Source organism: Cololabis saira, chromosome 9 (genome assembly GCF_033807715.1).
Source record: "Cololabis saira isolate AMF1-May2022 chromosome 9, fColSai1.1, whole genome shotgun sequence".
Classification (NCBI taxonomy): Eukaryota; Metazoa; Chordata; class Actinopteri; order Beloniformes; family Belonidae; genus Cololabis; species Cololabis saira.
Window position 1 is genome coordinate 18,008,905 of NC_084595.1, and position 24,540 is coordinate 18,033,444.

At 40.5% G+C, this 24,540-nt stretch overlaps 2 protein-coding genes across 4 annotated transcripts in view; both read left to right on the forward strand.

Annotated features, from left to right (window-relative positions):
- Positions 1-2,385: 2,385 nt before the first annotated feature.
- On the forward strand, positions 2,386-15,151 carry mrpl1 (mitochondrial ribosomal protein L1). The gene is made up of 9 exons (XM_061730658.1): positions 2,386-2,441; positions 5,943-6,039; positions 6,252-6,519; positions 7,728-7,811; positions 8,106-8,177; positions 10,194-10,305; positions 10,591-10,691; positions 11,155-11,236; positions 14,992-15,151. Exons 1-9 carry the CDS (start codon positions 2,411-2,413, stop codon positions 15,093-15,095), a joined length of 951 nt encoding a protein of 316 aa, XP_061586642.1. The 5' UTR covers positions 2,386-2,410; the 3' UTR covers positions 15,096-15,151.
- Positions 15,152-21,598: 6,447 nt separating this feature from the next.
- fras1 (Fraser extracellular matrix complex subunit 1) overlaps positions 21,599-24,540 on the forward strand; it is a 329,177-nt gene continuing 326,235 nt past the window's right edge. For all 3 annotated transcript variants that reach the window (XM_061730659.1, XM_061730660.1, XM_061730661.1), the window contains exon 1: positions 21,599-22,128. In XM_061730659.1, coding sequence (XP_061586643.1) covers positions 22,059-22,128 — 70 coding nt within the window. In that variant the 5' untranslated portion in view covers positions 21,599-22,058. The remainder of the gene's footprint in view (positions 22,129-24,540) is intronic.

The window sequence follows — 24,540 nt, forward strand, 5'->3', positions numbered from 1 at the left end:
CCTAATAACATTTAACAAAATAGTTATGAGGATACAAAATCATAAAAATAAAAATAAATAATATATCATAAAAATTGCATGTAGAACATGAATGAAAATAAAATAATAAAAAAAATAAAAAAAGAAGATAAAAAAAATTACTGTAGACATGATCATGAAAATATGAGTACCGGTATTATGCTGAACAAATGGCAACACAGAATATGAAGTGCAAAAGAACATTAACAGTGGGAAAAGCAAGAGCTTTCTTGACTACATTGTTGAATTAAATGCTCTCTTGAGCGACTTTTGAAAATGGATAGGGACCTACAATTGTTTGCAATATGGTACCAACTATTCCCGATTTTGACACCTCTAAATCTAAACAAAAAATGGCTTCTAGATTCCAGACATTTAGGCGGATGTAGGGCTAGGGCCTGCCGTGTTGAGTAGGAATTAAATTGAGAGTTAGTGTCAAAGTATGTCCTAAAGTGCTCAGAAAACTCAAATATCCTATCTCAAAAAATTAGAATATTCTGGGTATCTTAATCTTAAACTGTAAGCCGTAATCAGCAATATTAAAATAATAAAAGGCTTGCAATATTTCAGTTGATTTGTAATGAATCCAGAATGTATGATATTTTTGTTTTTTTTTAATTGCATTACAGAAAATAAAGAACTTGATCACAATATTCACATTTTTTGAGACAGTCCTGTATATTGCGTGGAAGATCTTAATTAGACATTTTAGGACACCCCAAATTCAAAGTAAGTACAAATGTGATATAACTTCAAATTGTTGGAGAAAATGCGGGGAGCAGATAGCACACCACAGTCATGTATTTTGGTCATAAGTGAATTTTGGGAAAACTCTGTCAGTTGGAGAATAGGTGAATATTTTTTGTGTTTCTTTTGATAAAAATCGACTGGTATTATTACTTGGAAAAACACCAGAAGAAATTAAGAGGAAAGATACTCACTTGTTTTTAGTTGTAAGAGTAGCATTAATTAAATAAATTACAAGAAATTGGTTAAAGGATGATCATTTAATTAATTATAAATGGAAGGATCTTGTAAATGACATATATGGAATGGAAAAAATAACAATGAGACTTAGAAATCAAGTTTATATTTTTGAAAAATGATAGGAAAAATGGGTGAGGTACACAACAAACAATAGCCCTAATGACATATGATGAATAACATGATTTTTGTGTATGTTTTGTCTCCGAATATGTCTATACTTCTGTCCATGTAGTGTATATAAGGTATCCTCTGAATGAAATCTTATATGTATTGACAAAGTGATATATATGTATGTTTTTAATTTTGTTTGATGGATTTTTTATTATTATTTATTTATTTATTTTTGTGTGTGTGTTTTGTTGTTTATTGTATTATGTTGTTGTCCTTTTATTTTCTAAAAAATAAAATAAAAAAATACATGTATATAATTGAATTAAAGCATTGGCCTGCAATTAAAAGTATGTAGAACGTTTGATCTAGTGCCGTTAGAGTACCTTACATGTATATTACATTAAAAAACAGACCAATTCTATAAAGTTTGGGAGCCCTACTTGCACTATGTAGAGCCTGATGTCTCCAATATCATGTTGCAGGGATTTTCTTGACTGGTCATACTGTACATTTTTACTGTAACCCATGGTATTATTTATATGGATCTGAGCTGGTGTTTTGTTTTTGTTCTGTTTGTTTGTTTACCTGTTTTGCTTGTTATTTCTGTGGATCATAATATGTATCTATTCTTTACTTGTAAAAGTGAACAATTAATAAAAATATTGTTTAAAAAAAGTGTGTAGAAAACACCTGATTTGTCATCTGTCTTCATTTTTATTTATTTATTATTATTATTTATCTGAATTTTCATTTGACCTATTTTTTTTTCTTTTCAATATTTTTTATTGGATCCAGACAAAATACATATTGACAGTAATGCAATCAGTATCCATTTTATATCCATTACATTCAATAAAATGTCAGTGAAAATGTATTTTTATGATATTTGGCAACCAATACCAGCTTAAATGTAAATAATATGCACTCTGTATGTATTTTATGTACACACTTTGAAACCCCACCTGTTGTCTTGTAATGCACTCCCTTTGTTGTGTTTATATTTGGGAGGTGCTATTTATACCTGTATTTTTCATGTTGGTAATAAAAAAATAAAAAAAAAGTGTGTAGAAAATATTGTTTTTTTTGGGCGTGACCTTTTTCTTGCCTACTAATCTATGAGCCAATTTTGAAAAACACTCAGCAAATACTAGTTTTAAAATATGCGCTGAATGCGAGACTTTACTTGACAGATTCCTTGCAGGCACATGATATTTATTACTTATTTTGTGAACGGAACGATAGAATTCCGAGTGCTGTTTCCACCCGGAGCAGAATCCACGTTCTGGTGCTAAACATGGCAACCTGCAGCAGAGCGGTGTGGAAAGGTCAGTTGATCTGATGTTGAATGTGTTTTTTGTTGTTGGAAATGTCATTTTTTTAAAGTAAAGGTCTGATTTTCTTGCTTCCTGATGACTTCATGACTTCATTTGAAAGACACGTCTTTCATTTTGACAATTGTCCGTTACCCACGTTAGCACGCGTGTCATAATGTTTCCTCACAATATTTAGGATCAATTACCTGGTTAGTAGTTTTGTACGATTCTTTAAATCGCAAAACCGGTGATTTGTTTAGATTATTATTGTACACAAAATCTAGCTGGTAAACGATGAACTCCAAAGTGCTATCAAACCTTGAGGTTACTTTTTGCCAATCAATAAGCTTATTAATACGCTTATTAATTGGTATTTGGGTTGGAATAATGAGTTGTAACTTATATTACTAGTTACCTTTTATAATTTAACTTAGTATCGTTGAACTTGATGGGCTTTAGTTACGATAGAGCGTTGCTTAGAAAAGGAAAGGCACTGCCTGGCCAAAAACGTCCCAAACTCATACAATTTGATACATTTATTGTGTAACTACATTCACATTAGCATCGTTTTAGTACGCTTATGCAACGTCACAATATTTATGTCTGTCTGGACTTCGTTTTTCATCAGCTTATTGTATTGATAGAAAAGCTAGATGCTGCATAAAGTCTTGTCCACCACATCCCAAATATTGGCAGTGAATTGAGTCTCACTGGTGGCCAATTCGTGTGTGATGGGTTTTTTTTTTGGCGGGGGGGCTCATTAAGTATATTTATTAAGTCAGCTTATGTCACTTTTATTTTGCTGAACCTAGATCATAATACATCTGACCAGATCATAAAAGTACTATGCTGTATGGTAGTAGTGTGTAGTATGATAGGCACTAGCAGGCATGATGGATTATTTTCTTTTGTTTATGTCAACCACATTTCTTCCTTAAAGGGGACCTATTATGAAAAACACACTTTCTCTTGCTTTAACATATATAAAGTGGTCTCCCCTCAGCCTGCCAACTCAGAGAAGGAGGAAAGCAACCAAATTCTGCAGTGTCTGTACAGCCGCCTGGATGAGCCATCCAGTGTGATGTGGCTTCTACAAGCCGTTCAGATTCTTCGCCCGTCGTTATGTAACGACGGGAGCGATTTACATAGGTTGGCCTCCGATGCGTGAAACCACGCCCACAACTAACTCCGCCGGCCGGAGCTTCCGCCATTTTTTCATAGCGGTGTATCGCGTCATTCAGGCAGCCAATCAGCACAGTGTCTCATTATCATAGCCTCCCCGCCCGTCCAGTCAGAATCCCGCATAGATAATGATGTTAGAGAATGAGAAGATAAAGACATGGCTCAGAGGCTGAATTTCTAATTTATTTAGCAAAAACAATCAAAAGCTTGCTTTTAAGACATTCAAGGCCTGTTTAAAATAGGTATTAGATCCGATAATAGGTCCCCTTTAAATATGATGGGTCACTCCGGACAGTTCTTTATTTAAATAGTTTTGGTAATCTTAAATTCTGTACGGGCTTGATGCAGAGCAATAATTTTACCCTTCTGAAACAGAATTATGTATTTTACATGACCACAGGATGCGTCTGATATTTTGTTTAAAAAATGGGAAGTTCTTAATCTTCGCTACCTCAGGGTTAATTACCCAGCTGCCGGCTGAAACATATTAATTACTCCAGTACTTTTGTACAGGAAGGCTCGTACCTGTTTGTTTTCTTAAATTAAGTGACAACTTTGTGTTTGGCCAGGCAGTCTCTACAAGCTTAAAAATCATCAATTATAGAGGCATACAATCATTTATAAATAAAATGTTGGTTTTATCCACTGCTTTGCCTCCAGCTCAGCTGATTGGTAAAGCTGACACTGATTGACTGGGGAACTTACTCAAAAGACTCAGCTTTTTGTGATGTGCATGATGATTGACATTTGCTTTAAAAAAAAATGTAAGCATCACCAGAGGAGTCACAGTTTGCACCTGTAAACAAATTTACAGCTGCACAATATATTTTTACTAATAAATCAATAAGTCTCTTATCACACGGCCAGACATTTCTCAGTAGATGAATCTGGGGAAACTATTTATCCACATCCATGCTTTAGTTAGTCTGAGATGAACCTTAATGTAACCTTGTGTTGTAAGGAAGAATAAAATGCTCTGATGTGTTCCCTTGATAAAATTTAACACAAATTTGAGTAAAGCTGGAGGGCACCATGTGGGTGAACAGAATGTCATTGTTCTGCAGGGTGGATGCTCCGACAGGAAATGTACTTTGCAATGACATTTGTCATGAGTTTGTGCTCCTTATGTAGGTATGGCAGGGTGGAGAGGTTGATGGGACACGCGCACCTGTGTCCCATCCGCCTGAGTGGCGCGCTCTCCACCCTGCCTGCCTTATAAGGCAGAGCTGGACAGCAGCGAGAGGTCGGAGGAGCTGCTGCGGAGGAGCTGTGTGATGCTTCTGCACGTGTGTGATAAATAAAAGGGTCTGCACTAAACTCTGTGTCTCTCCATCCTGTCGGTCGGGGCCCCGTGGCATTCACACTGCTACACTGGCTCCCAACGTGGGGCCTGATGGGGTGGACAAGGGAGGCACGGAGCGGGCCCTGGATGCGCTCGCCCAGGCCATGGCGGACCTGAACGCCCTGCTCCGGGACCAGGGCGAGCATCACCTTGCTGTACTGGCGGCGCTGATGCCCCTGGACCGACCCACCCCTGCGCCACGTTTGAGGTTCGCCGCAGCAGCGCGGGAGGAGCTGGCTGCGCCGCAGCTGGGGAGGCCGCCAAGCGACGGCTCCCGAGACGGCGGGACCGACAGGATGGAGAGACACGGAGTTTAATGCAGACCCTTTTATTTATCACACACGTGCAGAAGCATCACACAGCTCCTCCGCAGCAGCTCCTCCGACCTCTCGCTGCTGTCCAGCTCTGCCTTATAAGGCAGGCAGGGTGGAGAGCGCGCCACTCAGGCGGATGGGACACAGGTGCGCGTGTCCCATCAACCTCTCCACCCTGCCACAGTAGGGATGCAAGATATTAGGAAGATATTCACTATGTGATTTCATAGTTGAAAATGGCCATGGCAGTATGACTTGTGATTTATAAACCTAAACTCTAGTGTATGAAGTTAATGTCCTTCTGTTCTGCAGCTTAAATTGACCCTTGACGGTAAATGGTCTACGCGGTTACTAAAAGGTGCTTTATACATAGAATTGAGTTAAGTTGAATTAAAACTGCATCCTGCGACAACTTTAACACTCTTTGTGTAATTTAGCATCTAAATAGTCATCTTGGGCAGTGAGGTTCCATCTCATTGGCTCAATGTATAATTGACATTTCGAGGGCGAATAACACTTGGTAAAGTATTAGGCCACCGAGTATTGCAATTTTCTTGCAATGTTTTTGCAATACAGACAGTGCACATATACTGTGATGGTGGTACATTTTCAAAACATTGTGCGCCCATATCTATACGTATTATTTTCTCATGGAGCTTTGTTTGTCATGTCCAGTTTTAGCAGGATGTCAGAAGCAGCTGCTGAGCGTCAACGCTCCCACTTCCACAGCTGCTCCAAGGAATCTACCTGTCAGGACTTTTGCAGCTGTCAAGTAAGTAAACGATCCCTTAAGCTCTTCATCCAGTGGTGATTTTTCAGCACCAAGCTTCCAAAGGCTTTGTACATTAGCTCCATACCCATCACTCTGAGTTGGGTGTCAGTATGCAGAGAAAATATGTTTTAATGTGAACCATTGAAGATATCCAGAGCACGGGCCGCTGACTCACCTGTCTCATTTTTAACGTTCCTCGTCCTGTTTTTCAGAGCACTGAAGAAAGACAAAAAAGATACCACAGACAAGGAGGTGAAGAAAAAGAGGGTAGTTGTCGATGACAAAGACAGACACAAGCCTTTTGGTAAGACGGCGTGGGTGCCTGTGGATGACGTGTACATCATGAGGTACTATCCCAGGACCCTCCACAGCACAGCTGACACCATCGGGATGCTGAAGAAGTTCCAGGTGTTGGACTTCACTCCCAGCAACCAGCCGGTTTATGTCGCTCTGAGGCTGGACATGAAACTAGAGAAAAAGGTATCTGCACAACACTGCCGTTTTTGCTGTGTGAATAAAAACCTGCACTAAACATTGAAGGTTTTGGTTGTTTTTGAGGGAAAGCTGATGATAATTATGTGGCGAGAACTGAATTGAGATGAGAGGGTACATGTGAGGGACAGCATGCAAATTAGGATGCAGTTCGGTGACAGATTTGCTACTGGAGCTCGTTCAGACTTGCATGTTTTTTCTCAAATTATATGAAAAAAAAGTCTGCAAGTTAACATGTATTTCTGTAGTTCATTGCAACTTATAATAACTGTGTTTAGACTAGTATAGACTATTTAGTTTCACAAAATGTCTTAAGTCAATGCTTTATCCCTGGACGTTCCAGCTGCTGTGTTCCAGGTAATCTAGCTGGATCATCAGAATGTGAGAGAGCGAGCTAATGAAGACTAAATGACCTAAAAAAGGTCAATACTGCGCACTTATGTAGCACCTTTTTACAATCTTTGTCTATGGACTACTTAGGGTTGTAGCTTCATGTTTCTCATTCATGCAGCCTTTTTTATTGTATATGCAGATATGTTTCTGCAATTGTACCCCATTGAGGCAAAATGGGTTCAAGTTCCTGCCCAGGGACACTCACACACGGCAGGGCCGTCCATCAATCTGCCAGCTGTCCACTTGGAGGACGATCTGCTCCACCGATTGAACCACAGCTGTTTTAGGCCGACCTGGCTGTGTGTCTCTGAAGAGAGACACATTTGGGCAGTCGCACTTGGCGCACATTGGATTTATTTCTCGGTTTGGCTTTAACTGTCATACCCCCTTTCCACTAATAATTAAGACGTATACAATGCATCAATCTTTGCAGCATGAGCAGTTTTGGTGAATCAGCTAAAAACGGTCTGACACAGAGGAATAAAACTCTCACTAGTTTGTTTCCACATCACAGGACTGCAGACAGTCCACAGGAGACGAGCTCCGTCTTCCCCTCGTCTGTCGGTTGCCACAGAACTAATGTTCGTCTACATAATGAATGACGAACACTCCAGAGAAATGAAAATTTAAAAGTGGTGGCAGCATAGATTTAATGCTTGATTACCAAGGCTTGCTCTAGGAGTGACATTCTGTTTTTCTTCACGTTTTTCCCCCCAAATGTTTAATTTTTTTTGTTGCAGCATGCTGAGTGTTCACAACAGCAATTAATGTCTTCCTCTCTTTTTGTTTTTCTCTCCTCATAGAAAAAAGTCGACCCCTTCGTCAGCACTGTGCACTTACCTCACCCCTTCAAGACGGAGATAAACAAAGTCTTAGTTTTCACAGAGGTGAAGACTTTGATTTTCTCAATCTTTCCTTCCACTTCTTCAACCGCATCTTCATTTCATAGTCAATTATGCACATACCTGCTGATGAATTGTTTTGAATATTTTTGCGACTATGGTTCAGGTGCGCAGAATCAGCACTTATTGTGCATCATCTGGTTTGTTTGTAATAAATGAAGCAGGAAATGGTCCGTCTTCCTGTCAATCTGCATTGGGTTGGGTTGGGTTGTAACATTAGATGACTTTGTTTGGCGTTACAAATTTAATGGGTAATGGCTCTTCTGTGGTTCTCTGCAGGATCCTAATCAAGCCAGGGCTGCACAGCAGAATGGAGCAGCGTTTGCCGGGGGAGTCGAGCTCATCCAGCCGGTGAGTCGGTCAGATCAAGTCTAACATTGGAAAATAGAAAGAGTCTGAGTGTCATTTACTGACTGAGCCAAAAGCTGTTCAACACAGAAGCTTCTTCCTGTACAACCAGAATAAATAAAAAAAAAAAACAACAAGGTTCAGTCTGGAGTTAGATTAAAGGTATTGTGACATCATTTTTAACATACTTTTAACACTATTAAAAGTCTTGGCCAACATCCCTCAAATGTGTCTAAAAGATTGTAAATAGAAAAACTTCACTCTAGTACTCCATTCCTGGCTTTTTATGACAGTGTTTTTTTGCGCTGTGAAAAACGCTTCCATGTCCCCCTTTCCTGTCAATCATTGCGCCGCTCCTCCTCCAAACCTCCTCCTCCTCCAGCCATACGCTCACAGCGGCGTCGGAGAGTTAAGCCGGGAGCGACAGGCGAAGCATGCACGGAAAAGCAGCAGGGAGAACCACAGCAAACAATCATAAAAATAAAGGCATGTAAATAAAGTGTCCCCTTATCTTAAGGCCAGTCAGTGGCCGCAGGTCTTCTTAGCAGTTTTCCTCCGCTGATGAGAACAGAAGAGGCTCTAAACAGCTCCGTGTTAAGCCTGATTTATGGTTCTGCGTTAAATCGACGCAGAGCCTACGCCGTAGGGTTCAGCGTAGGGTGCGCGTCGCCGCGTAACCCTACGCCGTAGGCTCTGCGTCGGTGTAACGCGGAACCATAAATCAGCCTTTATGGTGCGCTGGAGAGGAGAGGAGGCAGGGAGCTGGGTGGAGGGGGCGGTGATTTAGCGGGCCGTTACGTAACGGCCCGCCACCAAACCAGATGCGCCGTTTTTGCATAGTTATGCGGAAAATCCCAGAAAGCACACAATACACTGAATGTTAAAAGTTCGTTGTTTTTTGGGTGTATTTGATGTCAAGACACCCAACAAAACACAAAAAATCAAGAAAAATGTGTTTTTCATGTCACAATCCCTTTAATGCAAGTGGGTAAGCAAGAAAAAAAAGTCCTAATTTTGATCCACAGATGTGCAATGTGTAATTAATTAGGGATGGGCACAAATATAGATGTGGCAGTATATCGCGATACTTTGCCGGCCGATTCGATATTGATATTCAAAATTTGAATATTGGGGAAAAAAAAGAAAATCACGTTTCAGACGGTTTGTAAATCCAGTACAACTTTATTGTATACATGGGCTTAAATAATATTGTTAATGTTAATTTCATATTATGGAAAACATATGCAAATATGTTGTAACTTTAGTTCGTATAGTTACAATAAAACGGCATGGATAATTTGAATAACATTGTTTTGACTCAGTTTGTCCCATGAATTATCACCATAATCTGAACGCGCAGCTCAGATTTTAAGATGCATAATGCGTGTGTGACTCAAGTATCATGATGCGTATCGTATCGTGAGGTCTTTGGCAAAACCCACCCATATAATTAATGGTGATTTTATTTGCATGATGTAAATTCCCTGTATTCAGATCATGCTGCATCCACATGCTCTCGTGTTTCCTTTATAACCACACAGAAGCCGTTAAACGCACACTCACAAGCCGCATTAATACCTGGAATTAAAATGTGTTCTGGGAAATCCAGCCACAAGTGGCCAGTACTTGGTGCATGTTCGCACGTAGCCTCAACATGTCTCCCAAAATGGGTCATGTGTGATTGAACCTTACTTTGGGTGCAAATAAACACTCAGGCTATTTCAGCTGGTTATTTGTAAGCACCTGAGGCAGCAGCTGTATACAATACAAGGAAAGATCTGGCATAAACGCAAAGATGAAAACGGAACGACGGAGAGCTTGTTACAGTCAATCAAGTGCCAAATTAATATCCGCAGAAGCCGATGACAAAAGTTTAGGAAGATTCCACATATATTGAGCTGTTAAAATCCTTCAAGGGGGACTAAGGTTTCCTCGTGATGAACTCTGGGCAGATCGTTTAGACCTCTTGTAGGAGTCTTTTGGTTACAACCAGTCTGATCTTATTTCATGAATTTTCAGATCTTGGATGATGAAATTTCAGCTGACTTCTATGTAGCAGTCCCAGAAATTCTGTCCAAGCTGTTGCCGCTGAAAAGCAAACTGAGAAAGAAGTTCCCGAAGAACAAGAGGGGTAAGCTGAGCACTGATGCAAATCAATTTTTCTACATTTTGTCCAGTTGAAGTTTGGGGTTTATTCACCAAAACAAAAGTTTTTTTAAACCCCTCTCATACCGGGAACATCTTCTCGTTTTCCTAGCAAGTATTCATCGCTTCATTAGTGTTTGGTTACTGGAGTTATTTCTCCTTCACTATGATAGTTTCACTGCAGTGATGCTCCAGACAACTGTGGCAGCTTATTTGTAAATGGGTTTGTGGCTCCAGAGGTGCTGATCACATGTCTTCTCTGTTCTCTTAGGCACAGTCAGCCCCAACATTTCCAAGGCACTGGAGTTGTTTAAAACGGGTCATGAGTACATGGTGGAGAGCGACTGCTACATTAGTACCCAGATAGCTACGGTACGTCACAATAAACCTGTTCATGAGGTGATGTTCCTGAAGCAGACCCATGTAAGGGGGAACAGTCTGTTAATAAAGAAGCTGGCAAGCAGCTTTGCTAGTCATGTTTTGCAAGATGACATTTTTAAACTTCAGAAAAATAATCTGTGTTCTGAAAGTTGGTGCAAAGGATTATGGGAAATGTCCTATGTAGCCATGAAATATATTTGAAACAGATCCTGCATTTACATTTGATCTTGAAATATACTTTGCACTATCCTTGAAATAGTGAGATGTCAGAAAAAAACATATTTTTTAAATGTTTATGATGTAATTTATTGCATTCCCCTGAATATTCCAATGAAAAGCAGCGTTGGATGTCAAGAACAGGAAATGTTGAGCACTTGAGCTGCAGGGACATAAATAAATAAAAGTATAGGATCCATATTGTGCTCTCACTCATGCTATTTTCTCTTCGGTGTAGCTCGACATGCCCAGCGAACACATCTGTGCCAACCTGCGGACAATCTTGACTGATGTTTGCTCATACCGACCAGCCAACATGGGTATGTTCTCCACAACGGTTGCCACAGTTCCTGGAGATGGTACTAAATCACTCCTCCTTAACTGCAGCCCACACGCTGTAACTGTTTTGACAGGTCGTTGGGATATAATAACACATTGCTGATTGATTTTTATTCACTAGAATGGATGTTAGAGGGGGAAAGCCTTTCAAATCCCGCCGGCTTTCTTCTGCAGGCTGGGTTTTTATTCCCCTCCACGGATCATTTTACAGCTCTGCTGCCAGACTGATGCTGACAGCAGGGAGACGTTAGGCAACATATCCGCCAGGTGTTCTCTGGGATTTCCTCCGGGCACTTGATCAACTTTAAAAAAAATGTTTTTTATTTCATCTAGGTGGAATCATCAAATGCTTCTTTCTCACTGCCAAATGAAGCCACACCCCCTCCCCCAGAAAAAAAAAAATTGAACACACCGGTAGTCCGTTTACTCCTGATTGGATACATAGGAAACTATAATAAAATATTCAGTAAATTACGGCTGTTTTGTAGAAATTTAGATCAGTTTTACTCAGTGGAGGTTTTTTCTGACACACCTTCATCTTAGAAATAAACGCCCAATATAATTTCCTTCAGCTTGTAATAAAAATAAGCCATGCACTTTAATATAGTCCCACCCCCATGTACGACTTCACTGGCTGGCTCTAGTTGTGTAAAAGCGGCAGTTTCGTTGCTCGTCGCTTGTCTCGACAAGTGAAATCTTGACCTTTCCTGAACTTCTGAGGGAAGAAGTGCTTCAGTGTTGCGCAAGTGACCCGCAATTCAGTTACACAATGATCGTCAGTGGACAGTAACAAGCAAGTGGGAGGTTGGACTGAACGGGTCAACATCAGACCTCAGTGAAAATTGAAATCGATCAAATCAAACGGCTAAATGAATCTGTGAGCATTAAAGCTGCATTATATTTGCCTGGAAATCACAGCCTGGAGTTTAGTTATTGAACTGGAACGAAGTGAATTTAATGTGTGTTGCAGAGATAAATTTGAGGCTGAAACCACCAGAGATTTTGCACAAATGTTGGGATGTTGTTTTAGTATCCTGGCAACAACTGTGCTGAGGACATCACTTGCAGAGTCGGCAGGTAGCACAGGTGAACGGGTGAAATGGAGAATGTGGACGGAAATGAAAGGAGCCGTATAACTGTGGTGCAGAGATGTTGCTTCATGGTGACATCTCCAGGACTGACGAGCACTGCAGTTCTTCATTGCTCCGTCTGCAGTCTCAGGCTGCACATGTAGTCTGAAGTCTTATAGAAATCCTGCAGGAATCCAGAAGATGACCCTGCAGCCATGCCTCAGTGAAACACAATAGCTCATTCCCGATACCACCGCTGTGTCACCATCAGCGCCACAAGCTCGTTGGCTATATTCGCCAGTGCTTTTTCTCCTCAGTAAGTAATTCTTCAACAGTTTAATTTTCCCCAGAGGGAAACACTTCCTACACTTCCGATTTTTCACGCGGATCCTCAGGGAACCACGGATAAAATAGCTACTTCAATAAATGTTTAACGTGTACACAGGATTTATTTTAGCTTGTCCTCTGGGGAAGAACGTGAACATCGTTTTCATGGCAGTCCATCCAGAAATTCTTCGGATATTTCAGTCGGGACCAAATGGTACCAACCAGCTGTCAGACTGACATCAGCATTCCTAAAAGCTCCAGCACGGCTAAAAATGGACCTCCCTCCACAAAGAAAACAAAACCTGCCACATGCTCCCTCTTTACTAAAGATCTGAGGTCTCTTCTGACGGTATGAGCTATCACTCCCATCAGTTGTGTGGGTTATGTGATTTTAAATGTTTTTTATTTTTAATTGAACGTTCTGAAGTCATTCCAACAAGAAAATTGCTTTTTTTCTGGCGTTGTTGTGAAAGTTTTTGAGATATTACCCAACAAATGAATCAAAAAGCAGAAAAAGTGAGCAAAGAAATGGAATCAGTCCTTGTTGGGGTCATTTAAGAGTTTCAAAGCCAGCCAGCAGCAGACCAAACCAGCTTCGCCGTGTAAACCATCACACCTTTGTGTGAAACGTCTCACTCGGTGACCCGGTTCAGCTCCGTAACTTTCACCCCCGGGCAGCCGGTCGGGGTATTTCCCTACTCTTGTCGGCAGGGAGCCGTCTCAAAGTTTGTGACAGCAAACATTACACAGCAGTTAAAGAGGTGCACGAGGCCTCCGTGCAGAATTTAAATACCTCTTCAGACAGAAATAAGCATCTGAGATGAGAATATCTGGATAACCTCGCTTGATTTCACTTCTGCATTTAGATTAATATCCTTTAAGAGTCATTTGGAGAGATGATAATGGCTGCTGCGTGGGTAAAAGCAAGAGAAGGTGTCACAGCTAAATGTTTAAAATGAAGATAACAGCATGGAAGTGCAACGTCGGGGTGAGCAGAGGCAAAAAATCCTAGGGTATGATGGGAATTATTAATGACAAGAGCTCAACATGCAGATGACTGAAGGCAGAAGTAGACAGGAGGACACATGAGCTAATATCACTATTTATGAATATTTTAAAAGTAAATTTATGGTAAAAAAAATGTCCTCAAATAAACTCCGGAGCAGAAGAGAGTGAAAGAAATCTGTGAAACTGATGTCAAGCACTATTCGCATCAACCTCCTTTTTGTTTTTTTTAATTTAAACTTTATGATGACTGTGCATTTCATACATCGTTCTTACAGTGTGTATACACATGTTGAGGAGGACCGATTTCAAAGCAGAGGGAGTTGAGATGAGATCCTTTTGACCAAAATGTGTGTGAATTTCCTGTTTGATGAGCAGTCTTTCACTCTTTCATTCGCATGGCACAAAACGTGGCTAAAACTAAACTGTGAAATTACTGCATTTCTGTTAACCGGCCTAATTAATAGGCAACAAAAATTAATTTTCTACTCTCCACAATAGCTCTTTCTGGGAATAAAGCTGATAGATGTCCAGGGTCTGTTTAATTTTGGCAGGTTAATGTCTGTATTTCTGTAACTACTCCAGCCGTCATTTAGGCCTCTAAAGGGTTGTAGGCATCTTCAGGCTCTTTTTGCATGCAGCTGGTCATGCCTGAGGGATTTCTAGGATTTCATTGTCCGGGATTTTATGGCAGAACAGCAGATTCAAGACTTTAGGAGGAGTGTTGCAAAGGCAATAACTCTGACTTTTTCATCATGTCAAAGAGAGCCGGTTCCTACTGTTGTTTTTGGTATGTAAATGATTCATGTATTTGGATGAAAATCTAAACTACTTTGGGACCAATGGATGTCTTTTCTGAAAAATGTTTTTCTCTCCCATTGACGTTTCTCAGATGGCTTAAAGCTGGTTTTCTTTATCTCTTCACTGCATTTCAATATCTGCAGCCGTGAGAGTCTCTGTCAAATCCAGTGCATGAAGACGTCTCGTAGTGAAAGAACGATATCAACATTCATGAATGGATGACAAGACCTGATCATTGCAGTTTTAATATTTTATAATGTGCGCTGTTATCATATCTGTCGATATTTGGAAATGAAAGCCAGAATAATTGAGTGATCCTAACTGCTCAAATGTGCAGGCTCTGATCTGTGCACAGTGATAAACTGGATCTGTCTCTTATTCTCTTTTTGAAGCTCAGAAACGCAAATTAGCCTTCAGTCTCGCATCGAAAAGTGCTTTTTACAGTTGGGTGGAACTCGGGTTTGTTTTTACTGCACATCTTGCTTTTGTTTGACATTAAAAGGATCTGATCATTCGGTTCTTCCTCCTGTCAGGACCTTTCATCGAGCGGGCGATCATGACCAGTCAAACCAGCGAGGCCATCTGGTTCAGCGCTGAAGATGTTCTGCCGAAGGCAACTGAGACCAACGACCAATGAGATGTTTCACAGACTGTAAATAAGGAGGGTAATGAATAAAGTAAATTTGTTCCGACTGACTGTCTGTTCTTTTAAAAATAAATCCCAGGAGATGGAAGTGGCCGTGACTGAACTGAATTTGATTAATTTTTAACCCAAATGAGTCATGGTCACCCTTTGAATCACTGTTAATGCCGTACAGCTTTGTAGAAGTGTAATACACTAATACATTCAGGTAAAATAGTTTCCATTCATTCAGAGGAGGTTTGGTGTCACATTAACATGGTTAAAGTACTTTTCCTCTTCAATTTGTGATTAGATTAGCCCAATTCCTGTCAGATGTATATACACTCCCCCAATGTGATTTCAATGGTCTTTTATTTAAAAAAAAAAAAAAAAAACAGAAGAGGCCAGACTCCACATACAGGTATGTGTAAATATGTTTGTCTCCTCATCAGACCCTCCAGTGAACAACGGGACACAAAGTTCAGATAAAGTGGAGCCTCTTATTTTTATTGTCGTGGAACAGAATTGTAGGCAAGAGTTCAAGTTTTGTCACAGAAGTGTGTTTGTCACTTTCCTTTTCCATCCATCCATCTTCTACACCCACTTCAGGGCCGCGGTTTATCCAGGCACTCATTGAGCGTGGGGTAGGCTCAACCCTGCACGGGTCTTCAGTCCATTAGAGACACAGAATCACATCCAGTTTAGAATCACCAGTCATGCTTGTTTTTGGACGGTGGAAGAAGGAAGAGAAGGCAAACTCCTCCCAGAGAGAACCTGGCAGGGGTTTGAATTGAGGACATTCATGCTTTTGTGCAGCAATGCTAACCGCTGAACCAACACCTCCTTTCCTGGGTGAGTGAGTCAAATCTAGTGGATCATCAGCTCGTCAAGATCCACAGGAGTCTTAACCACCCATTCGCTTGAATCACATGTGATGGAGCAGTGAAACTTTTAGGAGGAGAGGAGCAGCGGCCCATGAGGACCTGGGTTTAACAACGCTGTTCTCAAATGACACCAGAATGAGCTTCGAGAAAAGGTTTAATGTCTTATTTGAGGATTCTTAACACATGCAGTAGCTGGGGGTCAAACTTAAAGAGAGGGGGTATGTTTAATCAAATTTCCTCCTTTTATTTGTATATATATATATATATATATATATATATATGTATATATATATATATATATATATATATATATATATATATATATATATATATATATATGTGTGTGTGTGTAGCCCATCAATCATGCATGCACCAAATGCTTTCTTATGAGAGATAAATCTTTTTTTTAAATGTCAGAACATCCTGAGGAATGTCTCAATGTTATTAGCTATGTGATTTGTACAATATATCAATATATCAGCTTTAGTTGTAGGGCAGTTGATCAAAAGAAAAAAAAAGTTTTATGTCTTCAAACGTGAGAAAGTTGAATGTACAGTAGAACAAGTGCATTTTTCCCTGCCAAACAATTCAACATGTATGAAAAGAATAATGAAAATCCACGAGTAATTATTCAGCTGTAAAGTTCCAATTGGTTACTGAGTGTCTTAGTAAATAATGAAATTGTGGTGTATAATGAGAATCAGCCGAACAACCAGAAACTTTGCCTCGAGCCCCGTTACCTCTGTTAATGCGGACTGAAGTGGTCCGCCTGGACGTGTGGGTGTAATACCGCAGTCGGACACTAGGAGGCAGTGCTCCCACAGTGTGTGCTGCGGCTGCCCCGCCCCCCCTGCAGAGCTGAGCTGAGGAAATAGTTGTATATATTTTAAAGTATTTTAAATAGTTTATCTTTAAAGTCTTAAATAGTCTATTATGACATGCGTAAAACCACATGGGTTCCCCATCATCTTAAAAAGAATAACTAATTCTGGTGAAGACAGCATGTTTACAGATTTGTATAGCAGATGTGTGTTGCTTTATTATTTATAAACTGCTGTATGTTACACTCTATTACAGCACTGGCTCCTGCTGGCGTTTAAATCACTGTTAAGGGTTTGTGTTCATTTTTTATGATTTCTTTGCAATTAATCTGATGCCTTTTTGACGATACCTCCAAGAAAAATGTTAATATTCCTTTTGCTTTTTTGCTCAGTGACAACTTGAGATGTTAATATGAGCTCTTTATAGTCTGTATCTGTGACACCTGCCAGTCACGCTGTCCTCTCAAACCACAAAGCAACGAATGAACACAACCTTGAATTAACCTGGAACGTCCCTCCTCTGATCTGCTTCAGGTTGCCGAGATTACTTGTAACTTTTATTGGTCGCTGTGGGGAAATCAGGCTGCTGCTGCAGCAGCTCGTTTTAATGGGATTTGGAAGGAAGGAGAAAAGACACTACAGAAAGAGGCAATGAAAGCAGAGGGAACAGTATAACCGATGAACGCACCTTGAATTGGTTTCTCACTCAAGAATAGATTGTGAACTCATTTTACTTGAGTATACCTGACAAATTTGACCATTTTCTAAAGATGAGATAAAACAGAAACACATCATAACACATCATATTTGGAAAGACGTTTCTTCTCCAGAATGTCTTGTAGGAAAAAAACTAACAAAAAAAAATTTTTTTTTTTAGACAAGACCTAGCTGAAGGGTTTCTGTTATAAGCTAAAAATACTTCTTCGGTTCAGATTTATTCACAATTTATGAATTTATATTAATGAGAGGTGAAAGTTATTTAAGAACAAAAAAAAGATGTCCAGTTGCCTCTTCACTTTCGACCTGGGTGACAGTGAATCTACTCAACATGTTTCCTTCCTACCAAAATAAATACAAATCTGCTCCTTTCAGCTCCTTCAGGCGGGAAGATTTACTGAACTTTTATTCGTCCTGTAAACATTCAACAGTGAACATTATCTGAACAGTTCGGCAGTTGGATTCAGCTTTGGAATGAAAGAAGACGTGACATGCTTGGGCCTAACTTTTTATTTGATTGAACTGAATGGATTAAGAAACAACTGCAGCAGTTAATTGTTAGAGGGTGGGGGGATCCTTTGGCAAAGCTCAAAGAAAATTGGCAGTGACTGCATGGCTTTGACCGTAAAATGTTAAGTCCCGTATCACAATAGAATATACAAGTGTATAAAATGTTGATAGTAGACTGAAGTGTACATGTATTTCATAAGTTTAACACAAACCTTTAAAGCTGTATCCTTTCCTGCCTCCATCTTATCCACTATGTTTCTTTTCAGCATCTAGAAGAACACAGAATCAAATTCATCAAATTCATCGCTCCCATCATTGACACTGATTAAAATGCTCAATGCAGAAAAAGTATTTTTCAGCCTGAGCGCGAGTCTTGCATCATCCATAAATAACTATAAAAATCTCCCTACGAGCTGGTGTCGAATCCTTTTAAGTGTATTATTGAATATTTTCATACCCAGTGATATTAAACTTCCACAGTAAGCCTGACCTCCTGTGTGAATAAAGTGAGTGAAAGCTCAGCATGATGAGACATCAAAAATAATTACAGAATCTGGTTCCCTGCTCATATTTTTTTTCTACTGCACCGCTGTTACTTATAAATAGTTGCAAGGCTCAGACAGAAGCACAAAGAAAGCTCGGTCAAAGGCAAAACTGATTCTGATCCCTGTTTTTGGCAGAGGACAAAAGCCTTGAGTGGAGATCATGTTTCTGCTATGTGACACTGAGGAATCTCAGTGCTGCACTCATGCTTATTAAACATCACAAAGCTTATAAGATTTTTATGGAGACATAAGCTCAGTTACTACAGATGAGAGATAAGTGAACTCCCAGTCATTTTAAAGTCCAGGTTCAATACAATGACACAACAGGTCACTGAGAAAATGTTACTAAACAACCACGATGCCCTTTGTAGTGTAACACATCCACAACATGATACAAGAATATGTCATCACTCTGATGACACATACCTATTATCCAGGGCCAGCTCCTGGGTTTGTTTGGGGCCATAACTGTTTGGGGGGGACATGATCAAAAGGGGCCCAACATATTTCACAAAATGCTTTCTTTTTGAAATCATATCGTTTTTTTATGCATTGCATTTCCTGATAGTAGGATATTTGTCCATCTCTATTATTTGTGTCTGTGTCTTTAAGTTGTGTGTGATTTGGTGCTTGGAGTGTTTTTGAGGCTACAAACAAAATCTTGCTTAGGGCCACCAAAATCCTACGACCGGCCCTGTTATTTACAAATATAATATGAAATGAATAAAGATCTATCTAATCTAAATATATAATAACAATATTTTAAAAAGCCCATTCTAATCTTATTTACATATTGATAGTTTTATTGTGGGCTTCTACTGAAACATGGTTAATGTACAAAAACCACATTTTTCTTCATACTACACGGTGCTGTAGCACCTTCTGTCATCTTATCTCTTTAATACTTCATATACTTTGACAGAGCAACTGTTTCTTCAAAAATAGAAATAGCAAAATGCAAGGCAGCTGTTCATTCCTGGTGTGAGATGTGCCTAGGTAGTCCACTAAACATTCTCACCTATTCCGGTTTGTCCCTATAATCACAAAATAAAGACTTGCCTTTCTTTTACTTAACATGGCTGATGTGAAGAGGCGTACTTTGGAAGGTACCAAGCTTTAACAGTTTTGTGAGTCCTTCAAACCGGCTCTCAGTTATCAGTAAGTGTGATGGTTTGTGGTTGTTGTGCTGCAAACAGGACCCGGGCACCTTGCGAGTGGACCATGAGCTCCCCTGTATGCCAGAGTACTGGGGAGGCAAATGTGGAGCCATCTGTCAGAGCTAAAGCTTGGTCAAATTGGGTCATGCACCAGGATGATGATGATGATTTAAAGCAGTCTAGCAAACCTCACAGCCCTAGAACGGATGAGAAATAATTTAAAAACTACGCTTCTGGAATGGTGCAGTCAAAGTTAATGACTTAGCCTAATTTAAATGGCATGGCAGGACTTTAAGAAAAACTATTTATAAGAAAATACCCAAAAACCTCTGAGCTGAAAAGATGAATGAGCCCAATAATGTGAGACTGATGGAGCCAGATCCATTTCAGTTTAAAGTTATTGCTAAAGGTGGATCTAAGAGCTGTTGAGTCATGGGGGTACTTTATGGTAAAGGTGCTGACTTTTGCCCAACTGGAAACCCACTTGGCATTTAGATAGACTATATAAGAGTATAAGAGGGCCATCCATTGAGGATTAATCCTGTTATATGAGACAAAGGCAGTTTAAACTCCCATCAGAGGATAAAAACACTATAAAGCGATATTAAAGTCTCATAAACACAAACAGTGTACCTATATCGAGGGGAGACACACTAAAGGTCTCTATAAGTAAAACAGGGGTATAATCAGTACTCGAGTTGAGGGGGGATGAGGGGGGATGGCATCCCCCCTGAAATAAAAAACAGTCCAAATCATCCCCCCTGTAAAACTGCCATCCCTCCTTTCCATCCCTTATGTCATTTCATCAATGAATGTGGTTTTACTGCTATTTCAACATTTAGAGTCATCACCAGAAAAATAACACCATAAAAATAACTTATTTGACAATTTTTACCTGTTTCAAGTAAATTTTCACTTGAAATAGGTAGAAAAATCTGCCAGTGGGACAAGATTTATCTTCTCATTACAAGCAAAAAATCTTGTTCCACTGGCAAATTTTTGTACTTATTTTAAGTGAAAATCTACTCTAAACAGGTGAAAATTGTTGTTTTTTCCAGTGATGAGTCTTGTTTAAAGTGTAATGAGATTTTTTTACTAAAATGAGACATTTTAACTAGAAATAAGACAAATATTCTTGTTAAGATTTTGAGTTTTTTCAGTGATCCATTTTACTTATCCTGTGAAGGACAGAATCATATTGATAAGTTCAGAAAACTGTTTTTTATTTTTGTGTTTTTTTGATGTATTTGATGTAAGCCCAGTGGATATTTAAAGCTTACAGAAGGCTGCATTTAACTGCTGCTATGTCATTCCTGCAGTATTTTTGTAGGTGTTTTGGTCAGTGCTATTATTTGTAATATATTATATTATTTGTAATCAGCACAAATTATCTGTCCCCATATGATAAAATCCGCCATCCCCCCTGATTTTTTTTTTACAACTCGAGTAGCTACTGAGTATAATAACGACTCCGTGGGTTATAAAATTGTGTTTAAACATGATAAAGTGTGTCTGAAGTCAGCACCACACAACTGGGACGGTGCAGGGAGAGGAAGTATTTGATTATATTCGCAACCTGAGAATTCCCAGCTGCAAATGGGATTAAAACGACGAATTCCTCCGACGACTCTACTGCACGAGAGTAAAGGTTGATTTATGGTTCCGCGTTACACCAATTTTGGATTTAACGCAGAACCATAATTCAGGTTTAATCCCGTCCCTCGTGATTTAATCCCGCAGCGGCGGAGTCCCCGGCCAGCGAGATTATATCTGGTGTGGGTGGGAGGGAGGGTGGCTGGTGGAGGTAGGGGAGGGGGGCCAGCACAGGGGAGAGGTGGGACGTCCTCCTGGAGAGAGGGCCAACAAGAAAAAACAAGAAGAGGAGGGTGTAAGTGGGGGCGCTCGGAGAAAGTCCCACAGCCCGTCCACCTCGTGCGTCCCGGCCGCGCTGCTGCCGCTGTGCTTGTGCGCTTGTGGTTGCCCAGCAGCTCTTGTTGCCTGTTCAGGTGCTGAGTTTTAAAGACAGAGTTTTGGTGCACGGCAGAGGAGCCAGCAGGCGGAGATCCGGAGGCGCAGACTGCTCCAGGTTTCGGCGCTGCCTGCGCCGCATTCCAGGTTCCCCGGCCGGAGCGCAGTCCGGAGCCGCGCCGGCGCGTCCCTGCGCGTCCTGCGCGTCCTGCGCGCCGCGTCCCTGCGCGCAGCGCACAGACCCCGGGATCCCACATCTCACAAAGACCAATGATGCACGGAGAGGACCGCTTTCATTTCAGCTAGAGACGCCAACCCACATCGCTGCTTCTTTTCCTTATTGGATCTTTATTTCCCGTCCGCTGTGGTTCCGACCATGAGGGGATGGGGGCCACTCATCATCAGCGCCCTGGCTTGGGTCCTCGCCGTCCCCGGGGGGGTTCATGGTGAGTATTCTGCCTCTCCTTTCACCCAACCATGTTGAGCAGGTTGCTGGGTGTTTCGGGAGTTGCACACTCATGCACCCCCAGTTTGATTCGATTTCGGTCGTTTTTCTGAAAGACAGAGCCCCCCCCACACTGCGCATCGGGTTCTGACAGACATGAGAAAGTTCTGGCTGGAAGTCAGAAGTTTGTCTTTTCAGTCTGAAGCGGATTTTACAGCCTGGTCAGTTGTTTATGACTCCTGCAGGGGGGGTGTCTGCAAGAGCCACCATCAAAACTTCAGCCTCAGCCTCAACAGTTTCCCAGGGGAGGAAAATTCATTTTCAATCTGCATCCACAAACATCAGCTGGAAATATGAAGTGACTGAGACAAATTTGGCATCTTACTGTTTCTATCTGAAAGGAGTCGAGTCGATTGAAATGTATAAAACAGGATTTGGTCAAAATAACAGAGACACAGAACAAGTTACCTCCCTTTTTTCTGCCTCCTTTTTATGTAGAGGGATGTACCATTTACCTTTTAGGAAGTCCTCATTCCCACATTCTCACCTGTCAGTTCCTCTGAGACCCAGACATGTGCCCCTAGTGTCCGTGTGAGGAAGTACAGGTCTTTATAGCTGCAATGGCCCAATGCCAGGACTAACAGTGCTAACACTGCTGAAACCAACTAGTTGGTGCCATGGGAAAGACCCTTAAACTTTTAAACACACGTGAGCTAAATCAAGCTCAGAAATAATCTCTGACGTAGTTACAGTTCATAATTCAAGCCGTGAATGATGTCTAACCTGAGTTGCAAAGTTTGAAAATGAACCTTTCCAAACATCTGATAAAGGCCAACATTGACCATCACTGCCATTCTCCATCTTTAGCAATAGAAACTCTTAACAGCGCTAAGATTTAGCACATACAAGTAGCACTGCAACACATCACTTATAAAAGTGATAGATAGATAAATAGAAACTCTTAACAGCGCTAAGATTTAGCACATACAAGTAGCACTGCAACACATCACTTATAAAAGTGATAGATAGATAAATAGAAACTCTTAACAGCGCTAAGATTTAGCACATACAAGTAGCACTGCAACACATCACTTATAAAAGTGAACTATACTATGGGCATGCATGTTTTAATGTGAATTAAAAAAAAAAAACGGTTTTAAACTAGGTTTGGCTGAGTTTGAATTTCAACGTCAAGCGGCATTCCAGTTGACAGCTCTCACTTGCAACTCAGAAATTCCGACTTCCAAGTTCAAATGGAAAGTTAAAGTGGGAGGTTTCAGGATCTCAGTCCACACCCCCTTTCTGTGGGCCTGCCTCTTTTGAAACGGGTCGTAAATCTTCGTGCTACCCATCTACCCACAGGGGAAGCAACATCAGTTTGATAATGTGAAACTGTATGTAGATAAAGATGGGGAGGCGGGATAATTATACTTTGATCTTGGTCAATGATGTCACAGATTCCTCCAAATTTGAACAGGTCAGTCAAAGTGACAGGCTGGTGTTATGTCAAAGTTTTTTAATTCAAATACCCAAATGAATGCTGTGAAAGCTATAAAAAAAAAGAACATTGATTTTCTTTTTCATAATAAGTGACCTTCAACAGTCTTGTTTTATGTGATTGTCTGCTGAAAATAAATCAGCCAAAACTGTAAAAAATTGCTTTAATTACACATTCGAAATATTACATCAGATTTGATCAATTTAGCCTTGGATTTGATGCTGAACCTTTTAGCTGTGTGCATCTCATAATAATACATCAGGACTTAATCTGCAAATTCATGTCAAACTTCAAAGAGAAATCTTACAGCTCTGACTGAAATAAGTTTAAACTCCGAGTACACAACTCAGACGCCAGTTATCAAGCCGCTAATCTTCTTAGTAATCCATAACAATAGTAATCCATATTCTAACAGCCACTTCCAGCAGACTGCAACAGAATCTGAACTGAGGAGAAACATGTGGGCCCTTTGTACATTTTTTATCAACTTTAATATCTAAATGCATCTTTGAAACTGATCCTGTGTTGCTTCTTAAATATTTATTGCACTGCATCAAATCCTAAAAGTCCACCGGTGCACAGCCACAGCCTCCTCTACTGAACAGTTACAGTGCATGAGACCGTTATGGGCAGAATCTTAAGCAGAACTAAGAGGCTGTGACGGAAATGACCCGTTCTCTTCATATTGCATATCAAACATATTAACGGTCCCGTCCCCTGCGAGAGAGAGAGAGAGAGGGAAAGAGAGGGAGAGAGAGCCGGGCCTCATGTTGAAAACATTTGCTGCTCACATGCAGCAGCAGGAATCATTAGCCTCCGCTCTTCATCTCAGCGTGGACCCAATCTGCCTAGCCTCTTTTCCTTCAGTAAAATTCAGGCGCTGAGGTTCTCTCTTGCTTCTGAAAGGCAGGAGCT

What these genes read in the sequence shown, in the direction of transcription:
- mrpl1 (XM_061730658.1), top strand. Translation starts at nt 2,411, where the DNA reads ATGGCAACCTGCAGCAGAGCGGTGTGGAAAG. An exon ending in AGGACTTTTGCAGCTGTCAA is followed by an intron (nt 6,040 to 6,251) that starts GTAAGTAAACGA and finishes CCTGTTTTTCAG; the next exon opens with AGCACTGAAGAAAGACAAAA. An exon ending in AAGTCTTAGTTTTCACAGAG is followed by an intron (nt 7,812 to 8,105) that starts GTGAAGACTTTG and finishes GGTTCTCTGCAG; the next exon opens with GATCCTAATCAAGCCAGGGC.